The 21619-nt window shown below is 50.7% G+C and overlaps 6 protein-coding genes across 6 annotated transcripts; 3 read left to right on the top strand and 3 right to left on the bottom strand.

Moving 5' to 3' along the window:
* Window positions 1–165: 165 nt before the first annotated feature.
* Window positions 166–2159, bottom strand: STEHIDRAFT_61413 (uncharacterized protein; the record flags this gene model as incomplete). Its single annotated transcript, XM_007306247.1, has 9 exons — window positions 166–348; window positions 434–587; window positions 664–711; window positions 775–854; window positions 919–972; window positions 1034–1583; window positions 1654–1883; window positions 1961–1971; window positions 2039–2159. 9 exons carry the CDS (start codon window positions 2157–2159, stop codon window positions 166–168), a joined length of 1431 nt encoding a protein of 476 aa, XP_007306309.1.
* Window positions 2160–2743: 584 nt separating this feature from the next.
* Window positions 2744–5397, bottom strand: STEHIDRAFT_123075 (uncharacterized protein). Its single transcript, XM_007306325.1, has 7 exons — window positions 4474–5397; window positions 4353–4387; window positions 4191–4295; window positions 3983–4121; window positions 3598–3919; window positions 3335–3523; window positions 2744–3236 (listed from the first exon to the last, which is right to left on the bottom strand). The coding sequence occupies exons 1-7, from the start codon at window positions 5122–5124 to the stop codon at window positions 2980–2982; spliced, it is 1698 nt and encodes a 565-aa protein (XP_007306387.1). The 5' UTR covers window positions 5125–5397; the 3' UTR covers window positions 2744–2979.
* Window positions 5398–7756: 2359 nt separating this feature from the next.
* Window positions 7757–10018, top strand: STEHIDRAFT_169984 (elongation factor 1-gamma). The gene is made up of 6 exons (XM_007306324.1): window positions 7757–7874; window positions 7958–8090; window positions 8484–8641; window positions 8705–9222; window positions 9299–9653; window positions 9730–10018. Exons 1-6 carry the CDS (start codon window positions 7830–7832, stop codon window positions 9736–9738), a joined length of 1218 nt encoding a protein of 405 aa, XP_007306386.1. The 5' UTR covers window positions 7757–7829; the 3' UTR covers window positions 9739–10018.
* Window positions 10019–12774: 2756 nt separating this feature from the next.
* Window positions 12775–13741, bottom strand: STEHIDRAFT_100239 (uncharacterized protein; the record flags this gene model as incomplete). The annotated part of the gene is made up of 2 exons (XM_007306323.1): window positions 12775–13268; window positions 13329–13741. 2 exons carry the CDS (start codon window positions 13739–13741, stop codon window positions 12827–12829), a joined length of 855 nt encoding a protein of 284 aa, XP_007306385.1. The 3' UTR covers window positions 12775–12826.
* Window positions 13742–16737: 2996 nt separating this feature from the next.
* STEHIDRAFT_112659 (uncharacterized protein) lies at window positions 16738–18240 on the top strand (the record flags this gene model as incomplete). Its single annotated transcript, XM_007306322.1, has 1 exon — window positions 16738–18240. One exon carries the CDS (start codon window positions 16738–16740, stop codon window positions 18238–18240), a length of 1503 nt encoding a protein of 500 aa, XP_007306384.1.
* Window positions 18241–19445: 1205 nt separating this feature from the next.
* Window positions 19446–21538, top strand: STEHIDRAFT_112658 (uncharacterized protein; the record flags this gene model as incomplete). Its single annotated transcript, XM_007306321.1, has 6 exons — window positions 19446–19458; window positions 19554–19566; window positions 20204–20519; window positions 20575–20791; window positions 20912–21022; window positions 21318–21538. The coding sequence occupies 6 exons, from the start codon at window positions 19446–19448 to the stop codon at window positions 21536–21538; spliced, it is 891 nt and encodes a 296-aa protein (XP_007306383.1).
* Between the last annotated feature and the right edge of the window lie 81 nt (window positions 21539–21619).

The raw sequence follows: 21619 nt of genomic DNA, 5'->3' as shown, positions 1-21619 counted from the left end.
ATTCGAAGGAGTACCAGCTCTGGTTGTTAGTGCTCTGCTCTTGAACTTTATGTACGAAGAGAAACCAATGCCATGACGAGGTGGTACACAAAGACACAGATCGCCGGTTCATATGTCTCATACGAATTGATTCCTCGAACGTACATGGTCCCATTGGCTTTGGCTTCAGCGTCTTCCCTTGAACATGCCCGCGATCCAACCGTTTGTCGCGAAGTACCCGTACACGTTATATGGTTCTATCTTCATCAGCATGCTCCCCCAAGGATTAATCTTCGCTTCCATGACAAACCGTGCGCCTGCCTCGGAGAGATATTCTTGCTCTTCGAGGGCTTCCTCCTTATGATATGCCTGCACGAAAAACAATCTCAGTTCGGGGGAAAAGGTAGGCGACCTAGGAAAATTAGAGAACAGGGCTGGACGATGGTAAACGCACCGTGAATACGCTCGGAACTTCGCGATCGACGAGCATATCCATCGTCTCGCGCCAGGAATCGACATCGTCTTGAGAGGCACCGGTGTTGAACGCGACAGCGAGGTCGGGGACTACATATTTAGGCCCTTGGGCAGAGATAAAGTCGTGATAGGTCCTACCGGCGATTGGATTGGGCAAGTCAATCAATCTTGTTGCTCGCATTCGAGCAAGGAGCAAGGAAGTTGGCTTACTCTGCGTAATGGGTGTATACTCGTTTACGGCCTGATCGCCTGCAAGACCTACGTCGTAAAAAGAACGCCGTCAGTACGCGTCGGGGAAACAACCAAAAGTGTTGGACCCACGGGCACAAGTGCTTTTCGACCGTCCTGCCCAACCTGTACGGTGGGACATACATTTCAACTTCGGGTCCACAGAATACGAGCTGTGCATGGTCTCATGAGTAATTGGACATTCTCATGAAGAAATCGTTCATTCCGAGTCCATACCTTGAGCGTCTTCACCTCCGGAAGACGATGTAAGATCTCTTCGAAAACCATTGACTCCGAATGTAATATCTCCAGACGCTCCAAGAATCTGCAACCACTAATTCAGTGATCACACGTCAAAGAGAGAAAGAGAGCGACTGACATGAATCTCTAATATTTCTTTCTGCGTCCAAGCTTCATCCCCTTCGTTCAGCTTCTCAAGTGCCCACAGAATCGTCACAATCATGGACAGCCCTTCACTCGCTGCTCGCAGCTTGGTTTTCGCATCAACGCTGTCCGTGCTAGGCCCGCTCACTCCCATTTCTCTCTCGAACAGTTCCCCAAACTCGGTCTCCCAAGTAGACCTTTCCGGATCCAGTAAAGATGACCAACGCTCGACAGTGCGCTTTGGTGCCCATTGGAAGGGTCCGCCTTGGGTATTCGCCTGTTGATGAGCGGCTTCGAATTCGCTGTCAGCAAAGATCAAAGAGTTGGTCTGGCACTGGCTTAGACCGAAGGGAGAGTCAGGGCATGGAGTACTGGAGTGGAAGTCTTTCACAAGGTTCCAGTGCTCGGGCGAGCAGGTGAAGGATAGACGACATGTTGGGCAGGGCGTTAGCCTGGCGCCGGCGGGTTTCAAGGCTCCAGCCTTCTCCTGAATGCGAAGGGTCTGGTCCGTTCTGATACTTTTATTACAGGTATGTATCAGCGTCGAAGAACACGTGAAGCAATATCTGACAAGAAATAGATGCCTACCAGAGGAGGCACCGCGGCTCCCAACAGAGAAGATTACGTTCCAGAACGTTCGTTTCGCGCGAAAGAATACGCTCGCAGAGTTGCAATTTTTGTACTGTGTCGCGTTTGGTCAGATCCTCGAGACCGAGTGGGAGGGATTTAGAAGTGTTGTGTGCCAGAAGGAGTTGGGAAGGCTCTTTTCCGAGAGTTGATAGGGCGTTGCAAATGCCTTTGTGACTCTTCCAGTTGGCCTTCAATGATTTTTAGCGCTGCGTCAATGTGTTGCCCCGATGGGTGCCTAATCCACCCATGTACTGTGCGTACGAACCTTTTGGCACTCTATCAGACGGATGGGCGTAAGTATATAAATAAGTGGTATTGACTTGAAAGGCTGCTTTGAACCTACCCGAGCTACAATAAGCGGTCCTATGGCAGCGCGAACATCGCTGAAGTTTCACATTACGGCTTTTGAAGCAATGGTAGCATGCCTGATGGCTATTCGCAATCACTGGTGGAACAATGCCCATTAACATTGTGACGGCGTCGACGTAGGGGGGAGAAAATGTTGCGACGGACGCATGGCCTGTCGGCATTTATATCAGCGTTCCATCAATACAAAAGGAGTAAATATCTACGCCGTTCTTGCACTCAACTCGCTTCCCGCTAATTGCGATGACGGTAACGTAGCGCGGTTGAGCTAGAGTTTGGCTAGAGTGGCACTCGTGAGAACTTCTCATTCGGCGAATCTCGGTGGCTCATTATGTTCTCACGCATATTTTCCCCTCATCCTCTCTACTTGGGTCATACCTACTCCTGTTCACTAGAGATAGATATCATCTCAGAGTCTGTTCATGATTTTTCGGTACTTTGATCCCTCATTTCTGACCGAAAAATGATCCACAACTAAAACTTCACGGCCAGGTAACTTGAGTGCCATGCTAAGTTACGATCATTCTACCCCGCATTTATCAGGATTGCTACATGTACGGTGATGGCACTGCTTTGCTAGGTTAACCTTGACAGTACTTATACAGCTACAATACCTCCAGGGGAGCCAAGATAGAAAATCTTTGAATATTCCGTGTGTCTACGTTACTTCTACTGCGGCATGTCCATGTTGAACCAGAGAAAAGAGAAGAGAAAGAGAGCTGATATGAATGCTACCATACAGATGAATCAATGTGTCCCGTACTTCTTTACCTCCGCCAATGCATGATAACTTCGATTTCGGACATTCGAAAAGCCATCGAAACGCTCCAGAGTACCGAGGCGCCGCCAACCAGGGAGGCTCGCGCAGAAGTGAGCTCCCAACACCTCGACCCAAGCATAATCTCAATCTACCAACACCTACCGCCCCTTCTTGACTGACCTCCTCAGTCTTCCAGCTGCCCTCTTCTCAACCATCTCTGGCGTCGTTCCTAGTCCAATATGCCTGACTTGAACCTCGAACTTCATATGTGGCCGTCGCTGGATCAAATGCTCTGATAGTCCACATATATGTGGGTCGAACTGCTCGGGGCGAGCTTCGATATGGCGGGTGAGGTACTCATCGAGAGGAAGGATAGAGCGTCGTTCGAGACCATCTGTTACACGTAGACGGTTGGCTGTCGAAAAATGGAGAGAGAGTAGAATAAGAGTCAGGTGAGCAGAGGTTTAATGATGTACAGTTTTAAGTACGAGGAATGGGGGGTCCAATACGTACTAACGCCCGTTTTGCTGAGGAGCATCCAGATATGTTCAGGTGGCGCCCATAAGTCGTTCGGATGCTCGGCGTTATGTTTCACTAATTCCTGCAATGCTCGGCGGAAAATCTCAGACAAGTGGACAGGAGCACGTTCGTCCGTGGTTACTGCGTCAAAAGGAGAGATTGTCGAAACGACCGCAGTCTTGTCTACAGCGAGCACCTGTAAGCTCAAACTCTCCACTACGATGATAAGGGAAGAAATTAAGAAAGAGAGGACGAACCAGGAACGATCCACTCTACCATCCACATCCCACACAGTATCGCACCCGCAGGTCGGATAACGTTCGACCTCTTCGTGTTATATGTCAACCACCCATCGCTGCTGGATTGCGTTGCCATCTTTTCCTCGTGACTGACCAAAGCCCACTCAGGTTTGTTTTTGTTTCTTCGTGTTCGAGTTTTGGCCCAGTGGAGGGAGACATAGCGGCGGTGATTTGGTGATTTTGTGGGGGTAGTGAAAAGCGTTTTCCCGGGAAATTCATAGACCAGGAGAAATTTCTCGATATCTGAGTAACTACGCATTTCGGATTGATGTTCGAGGACCTGGAGGGTCGGAGTGTGCGTGAGCATAACAACTACGCAGATAGATTGTGGGCTGAATTTTACCTCTGGCACTGCAAGTTTGCCCAGTATATGCTCTCTCCATGTCTCTTCGCAGCATTCGAGGAGCGCAGGAAGTTCAGGGGCGCCTTGCAGTTCTTGGGGAATCACCCAGACCGCCAGCTCCATATCCAACGCTCCCAACCTACACACCGTAAAATGGCCAATCAGTAAGCGTTGGTGAGTGAAGACAAAGACAGGTAAGGCAAAGTACCTCGCATGCGAGAGGCTGCAAGTCTTCCTTCCCCCAGCAAATAATTCCTTGCACCTCCATTTGCCGACAATACCTCGAGCAGATGTTCCACCGCAGTTCGTACACCTGGTTTCGTGGTCAGCGTCCGCCAAACCAAGCTAAACGCTAGCAAACTTAACTCACCGACGATACTTCTCCGAGCACGACAGACAGATGAACTATCAATCGGGGGGGAGGTCAGTCCACAGGATTGAGCCAAAAATGCACACGTCACATAAGACCAAACGCGAAGCTCAAGGCTCACCTCAGCCGTGAACTCGATATGCTCTCTCGATTTTGCCCTCAAGCCTCCGTGCCCCCTCACATGCGTACACACATCGCAAGTCACAAACTTCTCTGTATCGTCCAATTCGTTTGCCCTCTTCCTCGATCCCGACCTCGTCCCAGATGCAGAAGGCGGGACAGAGGTCTGGGGCGCGCACTTGAGACATTGGTACAAAAGGTCGCAAGGGAGGTCCAATTCTTCGCGCGTGCCTCGGAGGACAAGTCTGGCAATAAGCTGGTTGCATTTGGTGCAATGGACGTTCTTCGTCTCGATGATCTTGCCTGTCTTCTTTGACTTCGTGGCACTACTCGAGCTGGGATCATCGGGAGTATACGCGGCTTGGCCTGAGGGGGAGTCGTCCTGGTCCTCAGCATCATCGATAGGCGAGTCTTGGGGAAATGGGGGAGCGGAAAGTGATTGCTCGAGTATCGACTTCGCTAGTTTTCCAGGCTCTGGCAGGACTGGTATGACCGGGTCAAACATCGCCAAACCGGGTGCGAAGCCACCGAAACTTTGCATCCCGCCGCCACCGGCACCGAGGAAAGTAGACTGCTCGGCGCCTATCCATGACGAGGAGAACTGGGCCCAGTGTGCCTCGTCGAGGACATCGTCGATGCTCACTTCGCCCATCAAGCCTCTGCCCCCCGCTGACCGTGGCCTTGCATTCCCACTTGTCCCAACGCCGCTGTCGCCATCGCCGCCGCTGAGACCACCAACACCACCACCACCTCCATCATGCACGCTCCCAGTACCACTCGCACTCGAACTCGGGGTTGGTGCATGATTGTAATTGGGACTATGGCCAAGAGAGTGAAACTGGTTATCGTTCGGGGTGGATGCTGATGTTGAAGGCGCGTTAGGCCTATTTCCCAATTGAGCCATCGCAAGCTCTGCTTCTCGTATCCGGCGCTTTTCTTCGCTATCTCGTAGAGTCGCTTCTACTATTTGGAGATCGAGTTCTCGTATACGTCTCGTCTCACGGAGAAGTTCGAGTTGGATGGCGGGATCGACGGCGGTGGGTAAACCGGGAGAGGATGAAGGTCGGAGATATTGGTCTTGGGGAGATGGGGAGTGGTCATAGGTCGTGTGTGTATTAGACGCGTCGAAGTAAGACTGTGAGTGAGATGATGTAGAGGCATAGTTCGGGATCTGGGAGAGATTGTGATGATGGTGCTGCTGCTGTTGTGGATGTTGTTGGTGTGTTTGAGAAAGAAACGAACGCAAATCGTGGTCTGGTGAGAATTGTATAGATGGCGTTGAAGCAAGTTCGGTCGTGTGTTGCATATCGTAGTCATTGTGGTTAGAGCCGGACGGGTCTTGAGACCCGGAAGCATACGAGTGGTGATATTGACCAAGGGGATTATAGAACTGGTCCATATAGACGCACTAGAGAGAGACAAGCTAGGAAGATGTGGATATGGAGAAAGAGAAGGTTTATAATCAGTAGCTCGTTGAGGCAGAGGAGAAAGGATTTCCGACGGGATCGAGTACGCATAAGTACCCCGCGCGCGTTCGTCATGGCTTCTAATGACCGCAGATCCAAGCTTCGAGAGACACAGCTTCTCGCAGTCGATACGTACAAGACGCTGTTGATCCCATCCACAATTAGCGTCGATGGGATTCCTGCAGTTCAGACGCATACTTTGTTCAGAACGCTATGCAATCCGTGCCCATCTCCCGGGGCAGTTCCGACGGAACACTGAGCAGGCCCTGCACTGGGCGACGAGTCAAGACGGCCTTGAGTGGGCGTCGTGAGGATTGGCACGACAGTCCGAATGTGAGAAAGCTTGGTGTGAAGGAGACGACTGGAGACGAACGCATCGAAGAGCTCGGAGAAATCCACGTCTGGTTCGCCGCCCGGCGGGCCGAATGACGAAGTGCAATAACTAGCCTGATGGATACACTGTACAGTGGTCGATCGAAAGTATGATTTTGAGGCCGTGCACAGATCAAACCTCGACGTGAACCGTGGCCCATCGGCATGGTGGATGTGCAGATCCACACAACGGTTGGCCCTAACGAACCACTGCCTCTGACTGGCTCAAAGAACCACAATTTGGCATATAACTGGCATCGAAGTCTCCCAGAATTGTGCGTCACCATGCTGAGGATATATACGCACTCTCATTGAAGCTGAAGATACATACAAAGGCTGTGTTCATCTCCATGGCGCACCGTCCTTAGATTTCGTAGGAAACAGGGAATGAATAGACTGCGGAAGGTATAGCTTCGTGATACCACAGTTGATCTTCGCTGGACACGACGAGGCACACAAGGAGTACCTCGCTTGTCATCTAAGGAAGTTGATGTCCTAGTGACGAACATCAAGAAAGCGCGACCGGGCTGAGAGTAGACACGAGCAATCTATCCCAATCGACGAGATATATTTCCAGCTGCCCATCGAGGTGTCATACGTGAGACCTTCTGGAAGCTTTTGCAGACCCAAATGTGTAGACGGTGACGAAGCGCGCAAGATCCTTACACTTATGGACCTAGCCAAAACAGGAGGACATACCGAGGACTTACTAGCCAATACTGACTTGTAGGGATGATGAGGTCACAGTCTTCTACCCAACATACCTGTACAGATGGTATGAAATCGTCTATAAACTTACAGAAAACACGGAGAAGTAGAGATAGCTCACGGCTAGTAAGATACCTACAAAGGGCCGTTGACGGGATGAAAGTTGAAACTGAAGGGCGACCGAGAAAGTTACGCGTAAAAGTATCCTTTCAGGTGGTTACGTTTCTTCAAAAATCATCCATTTTTGGCAAACATGGACCTTAAAAAGTATACTTCAGCACAGAATACACGAAACGGTCGTGCAAGAATTTGGCGGAACTCAGACAGGTTCTCCGCTGTATGCCTGTGCTACAAGAGTAAGTAGTCAACTATACATACGTAGTCTTGCAACGTTCTCAGTCATTCGCTAGCGGAAAAAGTATTGTTATCCGTATCTGAGATGTTGCCACAGACCAACATGGTGGTGCCACACTACAGACGAGCTTCGGCCCGCCAGAAATCGGCTTTGAGCTTCCTCTCACTCTGAAAGTACAAGCTTATGGGAGTAAGAGAGCGCTCAATGATATTAAATAACATTCTCATCCCCCAGAGCTTGAGGCCCGACAAAAAATAGAGGAAGATGGTCGGACCGGGCAGTCGTTGACAATCGATGGATGGAGCACGTCGCCCTAACCCTACACGCGTGCCAGCCCGCGCGAGTCAGTCAAATAACCAAAAATTTCAGCCACTCCCCCACCGCTCCCCTCTTCGCTGCTCTCATCTCCCTCTATCTCTTTACTTACGATCCAAAAGCTCAAAAGCTCTCAAAAAGATGTCTCTTGGAACTGTCTACGCCACTCCCGAGGAGGCCAAGCGCGTGCGTATTGCATCACACAATTATTACCGGATTTATCTGATTTTTACTCGTCGAATCTGATCGTGGTCCCATTGACGATGTAGATCAACGCCATCGCTGCCTTTGCTGGTGTCTCTGTCGACGTGAAGGAGCCCAAGGCTGGTACCCTCGTTACTCCCACCTTTGAGGACAAAGATGGCTTCGTTGTCTTCGGCGCTGGTGCCGTCGGCCGTTACAGTGAGTAGACTTCTCAATCTGTGTCTTTTTCTCGATTGGGATGGACAAAAACACTAGAGATTGTGACGATCATCTTCTCGGATGAGCATGTTTTCCTTTGAACCTCGGTTCAACGAGGTGGCGTCACGCCTGAGCCCGAAGTAATGCACATATGAGATGAGTGGTCTTTGGTGAAAGGCTGCAAGCGTATGCAGTTGTAAATTCCTTTGAGCGACAATCGATGTCTTTGATTCCTTATGGGCTGTTTATACGAATGTTCAACTTGGTTCAGCTTGAACGCGATCGATTATCGTCGCACATGTTTGTGTGGCACCGTCCATTCTCCACCTCGCTTTCACTATGGCTTCCTTTTCCTTCACTTACTTGTTTTACTGACCTTTTTCTCGATATTAGTCGCCTCCCTCGCTCCCAACTCCACTCTCCTTGGCTCAGACGCCAAGGATGCCGCTGTTGTCGACCAATGGGTTGCTCTCGTTGACTCACAAGTTGTTCAGCACAGCGAGTTTGTGATCGGCCTCGTCACCGGCACCATTGTCCCTTACTCGAAACCCGTAGGCTCTTCTCTTTCCCAATCGATCTGAGAAGGATGTCTGAGCTTTCGTTGAGTTGTCTAGATCCAACAATATGGCGTTGAGCACTTGACCGCCGCCCTTACCACCATCGAGGCTGCCCTCGTCACCCGCACCTTCCTCGCGACCGAGCGTATCACCCTCGCCGACATCGCCCTCGCTTCTGCGCTCCAGCGCGCCTTCTCACTCACTGTCGACGCCTCCCTCCGTTCAAAACTCCCCAACACCCTCCGTCACTTCAACACGATCGTTAACCAGCCCAGCCTGAAGTCTGTCTTCGGCGAGACCACTTTCGCGGAGAAGGCCGCCGCTTACTCACCACCAAAGAAGGAGAAGAAGGAGGAGGCTCCTAAGGCCGAGAAGGCCCCTAAAGCTGAGAAAGCCCCGAAGAAGAAGGAGGCCGAGGAGGATGACGACGAGCCCTTGGTCCCTGCCGAGCCCAAGGCGAAGAACCCCTTGGATGATCTGCCCAAGTCGTCGTTGAACCTTGAGGACTGGAAGAGGGCGTACTCCAACAAGGACACCCGTGGTGCTGGTGGCTCCCTTGAGTGGCTCTACGAGAAGTGCGTACCATTCCTCAGTTCTCAACCTCTGTCCTTCCCTGGCGAAAGATCGTTGTGCTGATATGTGATGCTGTAGCTTCGACAAGGAGGGCTACTCCCTCTGGCGCGTGGACTTCAAGTACAACAACGAACTCACACAAACCTTCATGTCCTCCAACCAGATCGGCGGCTTCTTCAACCGTCTCGAGGCTTCGCGCAAGTACTTGTTCGGTTCCGTGGGTGTTCTTGGCGAGACCAACAACTCCATCATCACTGGTGCTCTCATCGTCCGTGGCCAGGAGATCCAGCCCGTCGTCGATTGCGCACCCGATTGGGAGAGCTACTCGTACGAGAAGCTCGACTTGTCGAACGAGGAGCAGAAGAAGTTCTTCGAGGGCGCTTTGGCTTGGGATTTGGAGATCGATGGAAAGAAGTGGGTCGATGGCAAGAACGTAAGTCTCTTCACCTACCCTTTCTTCTTCTGGTTGTTGCGGCTGTGATACTGACTTGGTTTGTTCACTATTGCAGTTCAAGTAAACGTCCATTGAGAAGAAGTCATGAAGCTGTAGCCACTGTCGTAGTCGCCGGGATGTATTGATGATTACAGAAGTCCGTGTTGTAGATCTCATCTTGTTGTCTGTCTTGGTAGCTCTGTAGTTCTGTCCATCCATCCGTATATTCATTTACCCCTGTTTTTGGTATCATTCTTCGTGGCGCCAGTAGCGTCTTGATCTGATTTTTTTCCCGACTGCTTGACACTTCTGATGAAATATTAGGGTGCTTGCGTTGAGTATAGAATGTCCAAAGAATGGGCAACGGGCATGAGATATCTCCTCGAGAGCGTTGAGATGTTGCAATCGGAGGGCCGATTGAGCGCTTGCAGCTCGATTGTGTGGCGTCTGACTTTCAAACTCCGCACCTTTCCAAGTAAGTCGTCGCACAGCACCCAAGTAGACCAGTGTCGACGACGACTCGACGACGTCTCTGTCTCTCTACTCCCTACTAATCATACAAACGGTACGCGCGTATTCTTTGGGGGACTTTTCAAAACTGACCAATGTGTTAGCCCATCCTGTGACACAGCACCCGGACGTCTGAACGCCGCCAAGCACCTCAATTTACTAGGTTGACTACGAGGCGGTCACCGACTCCCCTGAGGCCTGATCTTTGAATCACATTTTCTTTGATCTTCTTACTATGGTGCGTCTTGTTTTTGATTTCAGGGCTGTTGAAACTTCATACCACCTCAGCTCTCTGACAGCCCCCATGACCATCAGGCATCCGACGAACAGGCCGTCGAATATTGGACTTCCGCCATCATGGCGCGAACTGCATCGTTCTTCCAACTATCCGCTCGAAGTGATGCATATGCAGTTAGTCATGCTATGCAAGAGCTGGACAATGAGCTTTCTGCCATGACAAAAGCGATCCGCGTCGCTCGAGAACGGCGGAATGCGCTGTCTCTCCCTTCGAGATTACCAACAGAGATCCTAGATCGCTGTTTCTGGTTTCTCACCGCAGTTGACAAGCCCGACTGGTATCGAGGTTCTACTGCAAGCTCAAGGCTGGGTTGGATCAATGTCTCTCATGTCTGTGCTAGTTGGCGAAGAGTGTCTATTGGTATGCCCACGCTGTGGGCAAACGTCTATTGTTCTCTTGGATCCCGTTGGACGACGGAAATGCTCTCCCGTGCAAAAGCCACTTCACTCCCCCTGAGGACTCACGGAATCACCCAAGAAATAAAGGCTCTATTGCTTGCTTTGATACAGATTCACTCGTCGCGAATCAGAGAGATCATTCTCATCGACGACTCATCGCCGCAGCCTATAATCGAGCTGCAAACCCTGATCATGTCATTGGCCGGTACGCCAGCCCCTATATTAGAAAACCTCGATTTGACCGCCCAATATTCCCCATCATTTCCTGCCACCATCTTTGCCAATCACACTCCATAACTACGTCGACTGTCCCTCTTCGGAATGGAACTGCCGTCGAGACTCTTTTCGGTTTTGCATACGGTCACCGATCTTTCTCTCGAGGTTCCGGACGCACACGTAGCATTATTGAGCAGCAGCGGATCCACCGTATGGCGTGATCTTCTCCCTTCCTCTGCTGACTTCTTCACTATGCTTCAAACTGCCTCGTCCTTGCGCCACCTGAGGCTTGTTCACTACATTCCGGATATTGCTCACGGGCTTACCTCGGAGGTTAGGATGGCCCCGGTGGTCCTGTCTCATCTCGAGGACTTCCACCTCGTTGGTTTTGGTTCAAATTGTGTTTACGTTCTACAGCGCGTCCTATTTCCGTCCACAAAGCACATACATATCAGCGCCAGTCAGACACAGACCATCGGCGTCAGTGACACCTACCTCGAACCCTTGTTCTCTAGCGTCACGCAGCTGACACGAGCACCGTCTGCTCTTCGCATTCGTTCGTTGTTTATTCGCCCTCAGTTCATCGACGGGCGCAGATACATGCGCGTCGACGCTTGGGAAGACTCAGGCCTTGAGCTCACCGATACTACTGTACGACCATGGCCTCGCCACCTCCTCTCTCCGACCACGGTCTCTTTGTCGGTCCAGTATTCCTCGCATAGGCCTTCTTTTACATACATTTTTGACCTTCTCCATCTCGATGATCTACGAAACCTCACGATCATCATACGACCATATGGAGCAATGAGCAAGAACTTATGGAAGGAGAACATAGGCCCGTTCCGTACCTTACAGCACATATCTGTTCGTGGGGACACAGCCATCTCCTTCTTCTATGCCCTCTCTGAAACCACGAGTGCAGTCATCGAAAGCAGCGACGGAGGGGAGGCGAATGATTTGCACAGTTTGACATCTAATGGCACTCTTCCAACCTCGGAAGAGAACATCTTCCTCCCAAACCTTACCTCGATCGATATCCGCGAGGTAGACTTCAACGAAGATATGGATGATTTAGGGACTTCCCTTCTGATCGCCTTACCACATATCTTGATGAGGCGAAAAGCAATCGGAGAACCTATCACGAGGTTGTCCGTCTTGAGATGCATTTTGAGGAGAGATTCGTTTCATTTTCTACATAACTTGGTGGCCAATTTGGAGTGGGATGGTGTAGAGGACGGTGTACAAGGAGAGTTTGATGATTCTCATGAATAATGACTCGAAACTTTTATTTCCGGTGTGTGCTCCTCTTTCGCTACTCGGTATCTGACTGACGATACATCTGGCAGGGGTTCCTTCCATTTCACGAAACCGTGGGGCCCTGAAAGATCGCTTAAAGTACTCCAGTATGCCGATTAAAACCTTGTCTTGTACTTCGAAGGCTTGCAGATAGACCGAGCTAGACCCCGACGATTTGTCCCATCCTGCGGACTCGGAGCTGTCAGCAGTAGAACGTCCGACAGCGCTGGTTCGTCTTCCCGGATACGAAGATGCGTCAAAACCAAAATGTCGACTGGGCCTGAACTAGGTTGGCTTGATGTAGAGGAAAGCAACTTACACTCCGGCCCCTGTTTTGCTGCATCTCCCGTGGACTGAACGGTGTTAGGCATCTTCGAAAGCAGGAACATTCATATTTCATTTGGCTGGACATAGCTTATTAGCATAATCCTTGAAATCGATTCACTCTCACGAAATCAAATAAAAAAATCGGCTTCCTCCTCACTGACAACTCTCGGCCCCGGAATGAACTCCCATATCTTCAGCCCTAGCCTAGCTTGCCTTTCCTCGCGACGCCTACCCGTTGCGAGCTTCTCTATCTCGTTTCCTGTGTTCGTATGGGGTACATTGACCCACGTCCCATTTGGAATCCTCTCGAGTCTAAGCCTCCCCCGGACTTCTCGGATCTCCTGATCCGCATCCTGAAATACTGCATTTCCTTCTTTATCGTACTGAATGGCTCGTCCAAAGTCAATCAGCCTGAAACGGCGTTTGCATGTGTAACGGTGACGTATGGCAGGCCCAGAGGAGGCAGTCTCTGAAATATCGCCCTGTCGAACGAGGATGTTTCGAGGGTAGAAGGAGTTGTGCGTCCAGTGATTGAAGTGCAAGCGGAAAAGGAGTGCAGCACATTCTTGACTGATGAATGAAATAGACTCAAAAATGGGAGCACGGACCGATGACACGAATCGAACGTACCGGTCATCTATATCCAGCTCGTCGACATTGATCGGCTGCCCACAGTCCTCCAACAACAGGATGTTGCTCCGATACCGCTTCTTCTCTCTCTTTTCAGCATCACCGTCTCCAGTCTCGTCCTCGCCCACAGCCGGTTGATAGAACCCGTAAAACTGCGGGACCACCGCACCGACCGGTGTTGGATCCCTCAGCGGAGGCGCAAGATGAAGACCGCTCCAATGCTGGAAAAGCGATTCATCGAACTTCTGATAGTTCGCGGCCTCTCGGACTAGGTGGTTATCGTTCTCAACGGATAGCTTCGCGGTGATGCGCACTGTGGCGGTTGAAGGGAGGAGGGTGTGAGTGCATGCAGTGGGAGGACAGAGGATGGTGTCCCATTGTTTTTGGTGGAGTTCTACGGTGCGGAGACCCATAGAGGTTGACTTTGGTTCTGTGCGTCCACCCGGGCCTTTCTCCATCTCTTCTAACCGTACCTTCAAAGCATCTCGAACGCATGCCCAGCATATATCCTCCCTCCTGAACCCTCCTTCGTCAATGAACAGATCATCCCTTCTCTGATTCGATATATACTCAAGCAAAACCCTAGGCAACTCCCATTCCGCTTCATAAACCACCGAATGATTTCCCGTGCCCTTCAGTCGCTCCTTCGCTCCAGAAAGATACAGATGAGCGACAGGAAGCTCGAAAGAAGGGGGTTGCTTTTCCTTGGGAACGGAGGAAGGAAGAGGAACGAAAATAGGCGCAGGGACAACTTTCCAGCTGCCGTCGGCGTCATCAGAATCATCGTCTGCGAGCATATCCTTCAGGTCCGAAGTGAAATAAAATCCATCGAATTCGGTGTCATAACGGTGGTTTATGTCCCAATCGTCACGGGCGGATTGACATTTTTCGAGATTCGAGGCTTGCATCTCTGGAGAAAGTGAGAGGTTGTAGGTGTGCGTAGTGTTGGAGCATAGTTCGGAGTGGCTAGAGTCCGTGGCTGGGGAGCCAGAGCGTACTTGGAGGACATTGTCTGGGTCGTGAACAACGAGTTTTTGAGGGAGGAGGTGGTACGGTATGCGATGTTGAAAAAGAGGAGTCTGATGAGAGAAAGGAGGGAGGGGCCATGGTGGGGGATATTTGCTCGGGTGAAATGGGTCACGATGATTCTGTTCATGGAAAGGGTTCTAGATGGTTCAATACAGGGCCAAATCAGCAGAGAACGCACCTCTTCCTTCAACCTTCCGGAGTCTTCTACACGCTCGACTCCTTTCTCATACTGTCCCTCCCTGATCTTCACATCCTGCTCCTTGATGAGCTTCAAGACATTTTCAGGCCTCAAAAACATCGGCCTCGGCTCCTGCCTCGAATCATGAATCTCCGGGGCCGCGCTCTCCATCTCCTTCCTCTGCATTTCCTTCTTTTCTTCTCTACTTTCCAGATCGCCTTTGCCGTCATACAGCCCCTCGATCCAGTTCAACATTCTACTGCTCGTCGAAACATCCTGAACGTTGCCAATTACATCATACATGAAGAAATCCGCAAGCGTGTCGCCCCAAAGCGGTAGACCTCCTCGTCCAGCTGTTCTACCTACAATAGCAGGGTCGTTCTTGATGGGACCAAGTGGTGCATTAGGCGGACGAGGCCAAAAGCGACATACGAAGCGGGTCTTTCGAGGTTCGGAAGTTGTCTTGGTATTCTCGTCGACAGCTTTATTTCCAGAGTTACTTGGGGAAGAGCTAGGGATGCAATCTGAGCTCTGATTCGTGTCTAGATTGGCATCCTGCTGGTTATCAAGAGGCAGACTAGAATTTTTAGATACAGATCCTGCGGCATCTAGTAGAGAAGGTGTGGCGGAGACCGACTTGGAGAACTGTTCCGGGGCCTTTTCTTTAGTTGCGACGACTTTCTTGGGTTTCTGGGAGTTGAACATCCCTTTGAACCCCTTCTCCAGACCAGAGTCGAAGTGAGGGGAAGTCATCGTGGATAGTAGGAGACAGGGGCCGTGGGGATGAACGCGATAGGAATACGGTATGCTTTAGATCGTAACCTGTGTGAAGACCTACGATTTTTCATAGAACGGCGCACTAAATGCGGCGTCAATAGAGGCCGAAATAGATACCTAAGTCATTGCAAGACGTCTATAAAGGGAGGACCGGCCACAACAATGCTGGTAAATGGCGTCCTGTGGCCAAACATGACGCAGATCTGGAAAGAAACGAGGACGCGTGGGAAACCCGAACGGAACCTGTCGGCGGCATAATTGCCGGCAAAATCCGGTGAGTTCTTGCACTGTAAAGTTCTCTGTCCGAGGCCAAAGTTTGTGCTGCGATTAACTCTCTCGAGCTCATACGAGCTATTCTCCCCATCTTTCTTCTTTATATTCGTGTGGTCTTTTGTCATTCGCTTTATACTGGATGAGTTCCTGTAGAGGAAATGATATGTTTATTCGACACGATCACCGCTCAGCTCATCGCCGCCGTGCATGCTCTATCACACTATCTAATGCCCCTGGTTCTCGGCCGACCTTCCGGCGCTACCGGGCCACAACTCGAACAATCGACTGCAGCTGGCGGCCCATCTCTTGCCCATCTCCTGGCCTTTTGGTAGTTCTGTTTATTTACTTTGGGTATCTGTTCGTGATAAACCCATACTGCGATTTCTCATATTCCCGCTACTTGTTAGTGGGTTCTTAGGTGCTTTACTATTTTGCCTCCGTTTCGCAGACGATCAGTTTTTCGGCGCTGAATGGGTGGCTGTGCTGCCCAGTTGCCTCCGCTCTTTCGTTCTTGAATGTTCCGGACTTTACTTATTGCCTGTTTTGGGACTGTTCAGTGTTATCCTTTTGCCGGGTGGACACAAGACCGGCCGTGGGTTGGACCTGGTTGGACCTGGTTGGACGCGGGAACATCGATCAGCTTCGCTGACCGCCAGACCCGAGTCAGTAACGTCCACCTTCCTGTATTCGTCGCCATCGGTGCTGTCCTTGACCACGCCAACACCTCAGAATTGCTGCCAGTCTTCGTCGTTGAGATCTTTGCTGCTGCCGCTTGAACATCTTATTCCTGCACAAGTGATTCTTCGCCAATATTAATCGCGTTGATCTCTTGAAAGGCCCAAATTGGTATGTCGATATGTCATCTTGGTCGCGGTTGGTATCATCGAAGTTCTCTGTGTATACGCCCTCATTTGTCACCCTGTTTGGTCAATATAGCTCATTGTTATGTTTTCCTCTAGTACTCTAGAAGTTCTTCGACGAATCTTTTTAGTACAGGAAATCCACGACGTCCCATCGCGGAGGTGAAACTCGCTCGCTATAGCTCGATAACTCCGTGTCAACTCCGTGTTACCACAGCAAGTAGTCAACCTTTATGACGCTGTCTCATTCCATGCTAATATCAAGCTGTCTGTTTAGTAAACGATATCGGCTATGGATAGCAATCATAATCTCGTTTCGTCTGCAGGCATGCTATCGCCCATCTCCAGTCATGAAGTTGGTTCTTTCCAGGTCCGACGTATACCTTTCGAGCTCTGGGCCCGCATCTTCTTGTATGCGACAAGCCAATTCGAGGCTGATCACGACTATGGGACCGCTTGGTGGCCTTCTTTGACCTTCTCGCACGTATGCGAATGGTGGAGATTGATCTGCATCGCTGTCCCACATCTATGGTGTACATTGGATATCCAGATCAGCACCTCTTTGAGCGCCCTCTTCCTCCAGAGATCGCAGCTGAGGCCCCTTAACGTATATCTCCAATCGCCCATAGCTCTCCGTGACGGATTCGTGTCCACGGCCCCTACGGTCATACCACCCCTTTTTCTTTCGAAGACCGTCGTTGATCGCGTCCACAAGCTCGCGTCCTCCAGCACTCCGTCTTCGTCCGTTGCGCTGACACATCTTCAAGAGATACGAATGCCCCTACCGTACACTGCACTCAGCCACCTATCTCTCCACTGCTCCATCAACAGCCAACCGTCCTATTTCACTGGTCTACTCGAGTTCCTGGAACATAACCCGTCGTTGGAGGTCTTCGACTTTCTAGGCGGCGATATCTACCTTCTCCCGGAAGACTATGTATGGAACCGCGGGCGCATACTTCTTCGTAGTTTGCGTTACATCTCCATCAAAACGATGAGGGCGGAATCGAGATTCATCCAGGCGATGATGGAGAACATCTCATTCCAGGCGCAGACCGTCGTTCATTTGGAAGCACAAGAGCTTTTCAGCGTGCTACACGACGGTATTTTGTCTCTTTTACCGGCCAAGGTTGCCTCATATCAATCATTCCTCGACGCCCTCCATGTTCTCCAGTTCAATCAACCGAATGAGCTGGGGTTTTCAGTTCTCGGAGGTAACGATGTCGCTGCTTTCGAGCTTGCCGTTTCCGTCAAGGCTTTCAGTGTAGGGGATGTTCTTAGCAGCACATTGTCGGCCATAGGCAAGAGGCTGAGGTGTGTTGAGGTTAGGGAGCTGTGGTTTGGTCCAGCCGTTAGCGATTCGGAATGGATATGGCATTCTGAGCAGAGGGAAATATGGGAACATGTTCTACGCCACTTTCCTTCCCTCGAGACCTTGTCTTTCCCCCTTGGTGATTTATCCGATGCCGAGGACTTCTTGTCCGCTCTTACTGGTGCAGAGAACAGTGGTTTTCCGTGTCCTCGTCTCTCTACTCTTCACGTGTTCGCTCTCCTTAGTACTTGTCCTCTAGAACTCACTCCCCTGCTGAAATTCGTTAGAGACTGTACCCAGCGTGGAATAGCACTCAATCATCTGCACTTTCATACTATTGATGATCTACAAAACCATCCTACTATCTCCCAGATTGAACAGCACGTTACTGAGGTCACGTACGACTCCAATCTTGAATTTCCACGGGATTTCCTGGCTGCGCGGAGGTTGGAGATCACGCACGTTCACCCGTTTGATATTTGATCGTACCATCTATTTGCATCCTGATACACACGTTCGTACAACAATAATATGTCCATCTTCTCTGAACTATGGGTTCGCTGAACAAATTAAAGACATCTCACCGTTTAAGTCTGTAAACAAAGAGGTAAAATGGGAGGTCAGCACCAGCGCACATCGAACAAGGGAACATAGATGCGAAAAGAGTCAGAGTGCAGTAGCACGTAAAATCGTTTCATGCACAAGACTATGAAAGTCCCGCGCTCAATGCGATTCTGATTGGACATCATGTAGAAAGGATAGGGATGGAAGTGGTTGAATGTATAGTAAAACGTACCTTCGGAATCTGAGCTATCGTTACTCAAACATCCATGCCAATGGGCTCGCAGGCCCTAATATAACGCACACATTGATGCGACTGACTCATTTCCCGCCCGCCGCCAGCACTGCACTCAGTAAAAACTCTAATCGAACACAAGGCCGAAGATCTCGTATGTTGGGAGGGTGCTGAAGAGATTGGTGATCTCCTGAGACTGCTTGGCTTCGCCTGTGGGGATCCCGATTTCGGAGAATGCGGGAGGTAGGAAGGAGGTGCGGAGTCGAGCAGCCGTCATTCAAATGATGAGCTTGAATCGAGCTTGAATAGGGTCGAATCAAGCTTACCTTCAGAGTCGAGAGGAGGTATATGCCCTATTGTGATTGTGTCATGAGGTGTGGTCAGTCCTCGTGTGAGTTTGGTGGTGAGAAGGGGACGAGGGAGAGATGGGGGCTCGCTTACCATGACTTCGCCGAACACTAATATCACAACCTGTCCTACCTTCTCCCTTCCTCCCAGGCCGGTTCAGTCAGCACTCGCTCAGATCAGCTATATGCACCTCATGTGGTAAGAGTTCTTGATGGAGTTCCCCAACTATATAGTGGGTGAACTTGTCCGCAACAAAGCAAAATGTGTCGCGAAGCCAAGAGGAAAGCGACTGCGACCGGATTTCGATCGCCGCCACAGTGCCACTCGGGGTGCCAAATCTTGTGGCCGAGGTTGCTCGGCCACGAGAAAATTTCCAAGCGGATGGCGTATATAATGGACAGGCCCCCTTTGAAGCGGAGCTTCAATATCAAAGCGCAGGCCGCAGGGCGTCAGACAAAGTGATCCTCGCGCCGCCCGGTTGAACGACTGGCCACTCTGCTCAAGGAGACTAAGCAGCCTTCACTCCCAGTATTTCACCCCACCAATGCAGCTCCAGGGTAAGTAGTAGACGTGTTGACGAGAACAACACGCAGAGTGAGACAATGAGATGGTCATGTCGGTATGTCTTTTCAAATTTTCTCTTTTCGGACAGTGTTTGATTCGTTGTGAGTAGAATCAGGATAGCGTGGTGCTATCACGCACATCACCCCTGCTACCTATAACACAGAAGGAGCAACGTGATCTATCTGATTTGCAGGAGTAAATTCCTCTGACATTCGACATCGTAAGTTCGCATTCCATACGACGTTTCATCTATGCCATTGTTTACCTGTGTCTATCAACATCCCTTATGTGAGCAATACAGGGTCTTCCGCGAACGACCACTTAGCACTACCGTCGACTCGTTTAACCGCCAGCTGTACTTTTTGTCCTCTTCGTATACTTCCACCACAGTCTCTCTCTCGTTGCTCTTTCAAACCCGTAAAGCGCAATGTCGAGATTCAAGCCTGTCGACGAGTCAGTACTTGCCATTCACGACCGCGGTCCCATCTCACCAAAACCCTTCAACGCAATATCTCCCCTGCCCTGTCCTAGTCCCAGTCCTCTACTAATTGTCCCTACGCAGTTGCCGATGCAAGAGCTACACTCTCTAAGCAGTTCAATCTGCCCGGGAAACCCGCCACAATCACCGATCTTCGCACTATACTCCTTCGCATCCGTGACATCAAGACCAGCAACCCACCCTCCCTGCTACCGCCTCCTCTGCCATCAAAAATACTGAGACACTCTTGGGATTCCTAGAACACCACCTTCAGCGCGAATTGAGCCCGAAGCCCTCGTCGAAGATGTCACGCGTGGTGTCGTCCAGCGCCTCTGGCCCGCCCTCGATCAGATTGTGCTCGCTGTCTCTTCTGCTGCCGCACCCCTTGAGTCTGTCGTCCGCACCTTATCCCTTACGGGGAAGGATAACCTTACCGCTGTTCACGAGTCTCTCCAGTGCATGGACCAACTGAAGGCTATGTCGGCTGAACTGTCAACGGCTTCTAAGACTCTCACTGCTCGGATTCTAGATCTAGTTTTGGCTTGGTCCCTTCCTGTCGGAGTCTCTCGTGAATTCGTCGGTTTCGGCTTTTGGCTCTGCTAGTGGTTTGGATCTGTAAGTTGTGCTCCAGGCGGAATTACAAGCTCGTCAGGTCACAATTGACTTGGAAGCGGTGAAGGACAGTGACCCTGTCTTAGCAGGCCCAGTCTCAGAGCTTCTCGTCAAGGTCAAGGCTTCCGTCCTGTCTCTGGAAATACCTGTTCCTGTTACAATCCTCGCCGCTCATCGGGTCAGGAGGACTGATGATATGTTTCTTCTCGATACAAAGGAGGCCGCTGACTGGCTTCGTTCGTAGGAGGTCTGCCCCTCTTTAGCTTCTACTTTCACATCTATCGCTTGCGCCAGAGATCACGTCTTTCCTGTTCTTGTTCGCTTCACGCCTACGGCATTTGACCTTGACTCTGCAGCTTCTCTGCGTTATTCGAAGAGACCTTCTGGTTTACAATTGGGTACCATAGCTGGTGGCCATTGGATTAAGGTCGTCGAACGCCGTCACACTACACAGTCGAGGGCTCACTGTACAGTGTACTCTCTATGTTGAAGGCCTCAAGCTGCAAGTTCTCTCATGTCTGGGAACATCGTCATAACGGACTGTCTTGTCGAGGTCACTCTCGCCACACATTACTTATATTGTTCTATGATTTGCAGCACCCACCGTCACTTCTCCACACCAGAACTACTCACGACTGAGCCATGAGTCACCGCTGCATTGCTCGCCGCTGAGGCCTTACTCATTTCTGTATGCCCCCACACATCAGAAACCAAGCTCATAGGTATTGTCTAAGACTTGCAAATGTCCCCACCGACGTCCAGCCCAGCGCAGTCCAATTCACATAACTCCCCAACTTGTCACCCCGTATCAACGTTCCTCCGGCCAGATGCACCTCCGCCACAATCGCAACTTTGTAGAAGCAGGCTCTCTCTTTATTGCAGCCTCGTTCGACCAAGAGGCCGTGTCTGTTTTGATGGTAAAGGTCGCCACGTTTAAGGCCGAGATCGGCGAGTCCAGTGCACTGAAATGGTCGGGATGCTGACCCGGTTGTGTCTGAAGTTTGCAGATCTCATGAAGGAAGACCCGGCGAGCTTCAAGTTGCCGGACAACAGAGTATGTGTAA

This window comes from Stereum hirsutum (assembly GCF_000264905.1).
Source record: "Stereum hirsutum FP-91666 SS1 unplaced genomic scaffold STEHIscaffold_11, whole genome shotgun sequence".
Lineage (NCBI taxonomy): Eukaryota > Fungi > Basidiomycota > Agaricomycetes > Russulales > Stereaceae > Stereum > Stereum hirsutum.
Note: the sequence above shows the minus strand (reverse complement) of the source record. Positions and strands in the feature narration are given on the sequence as shown.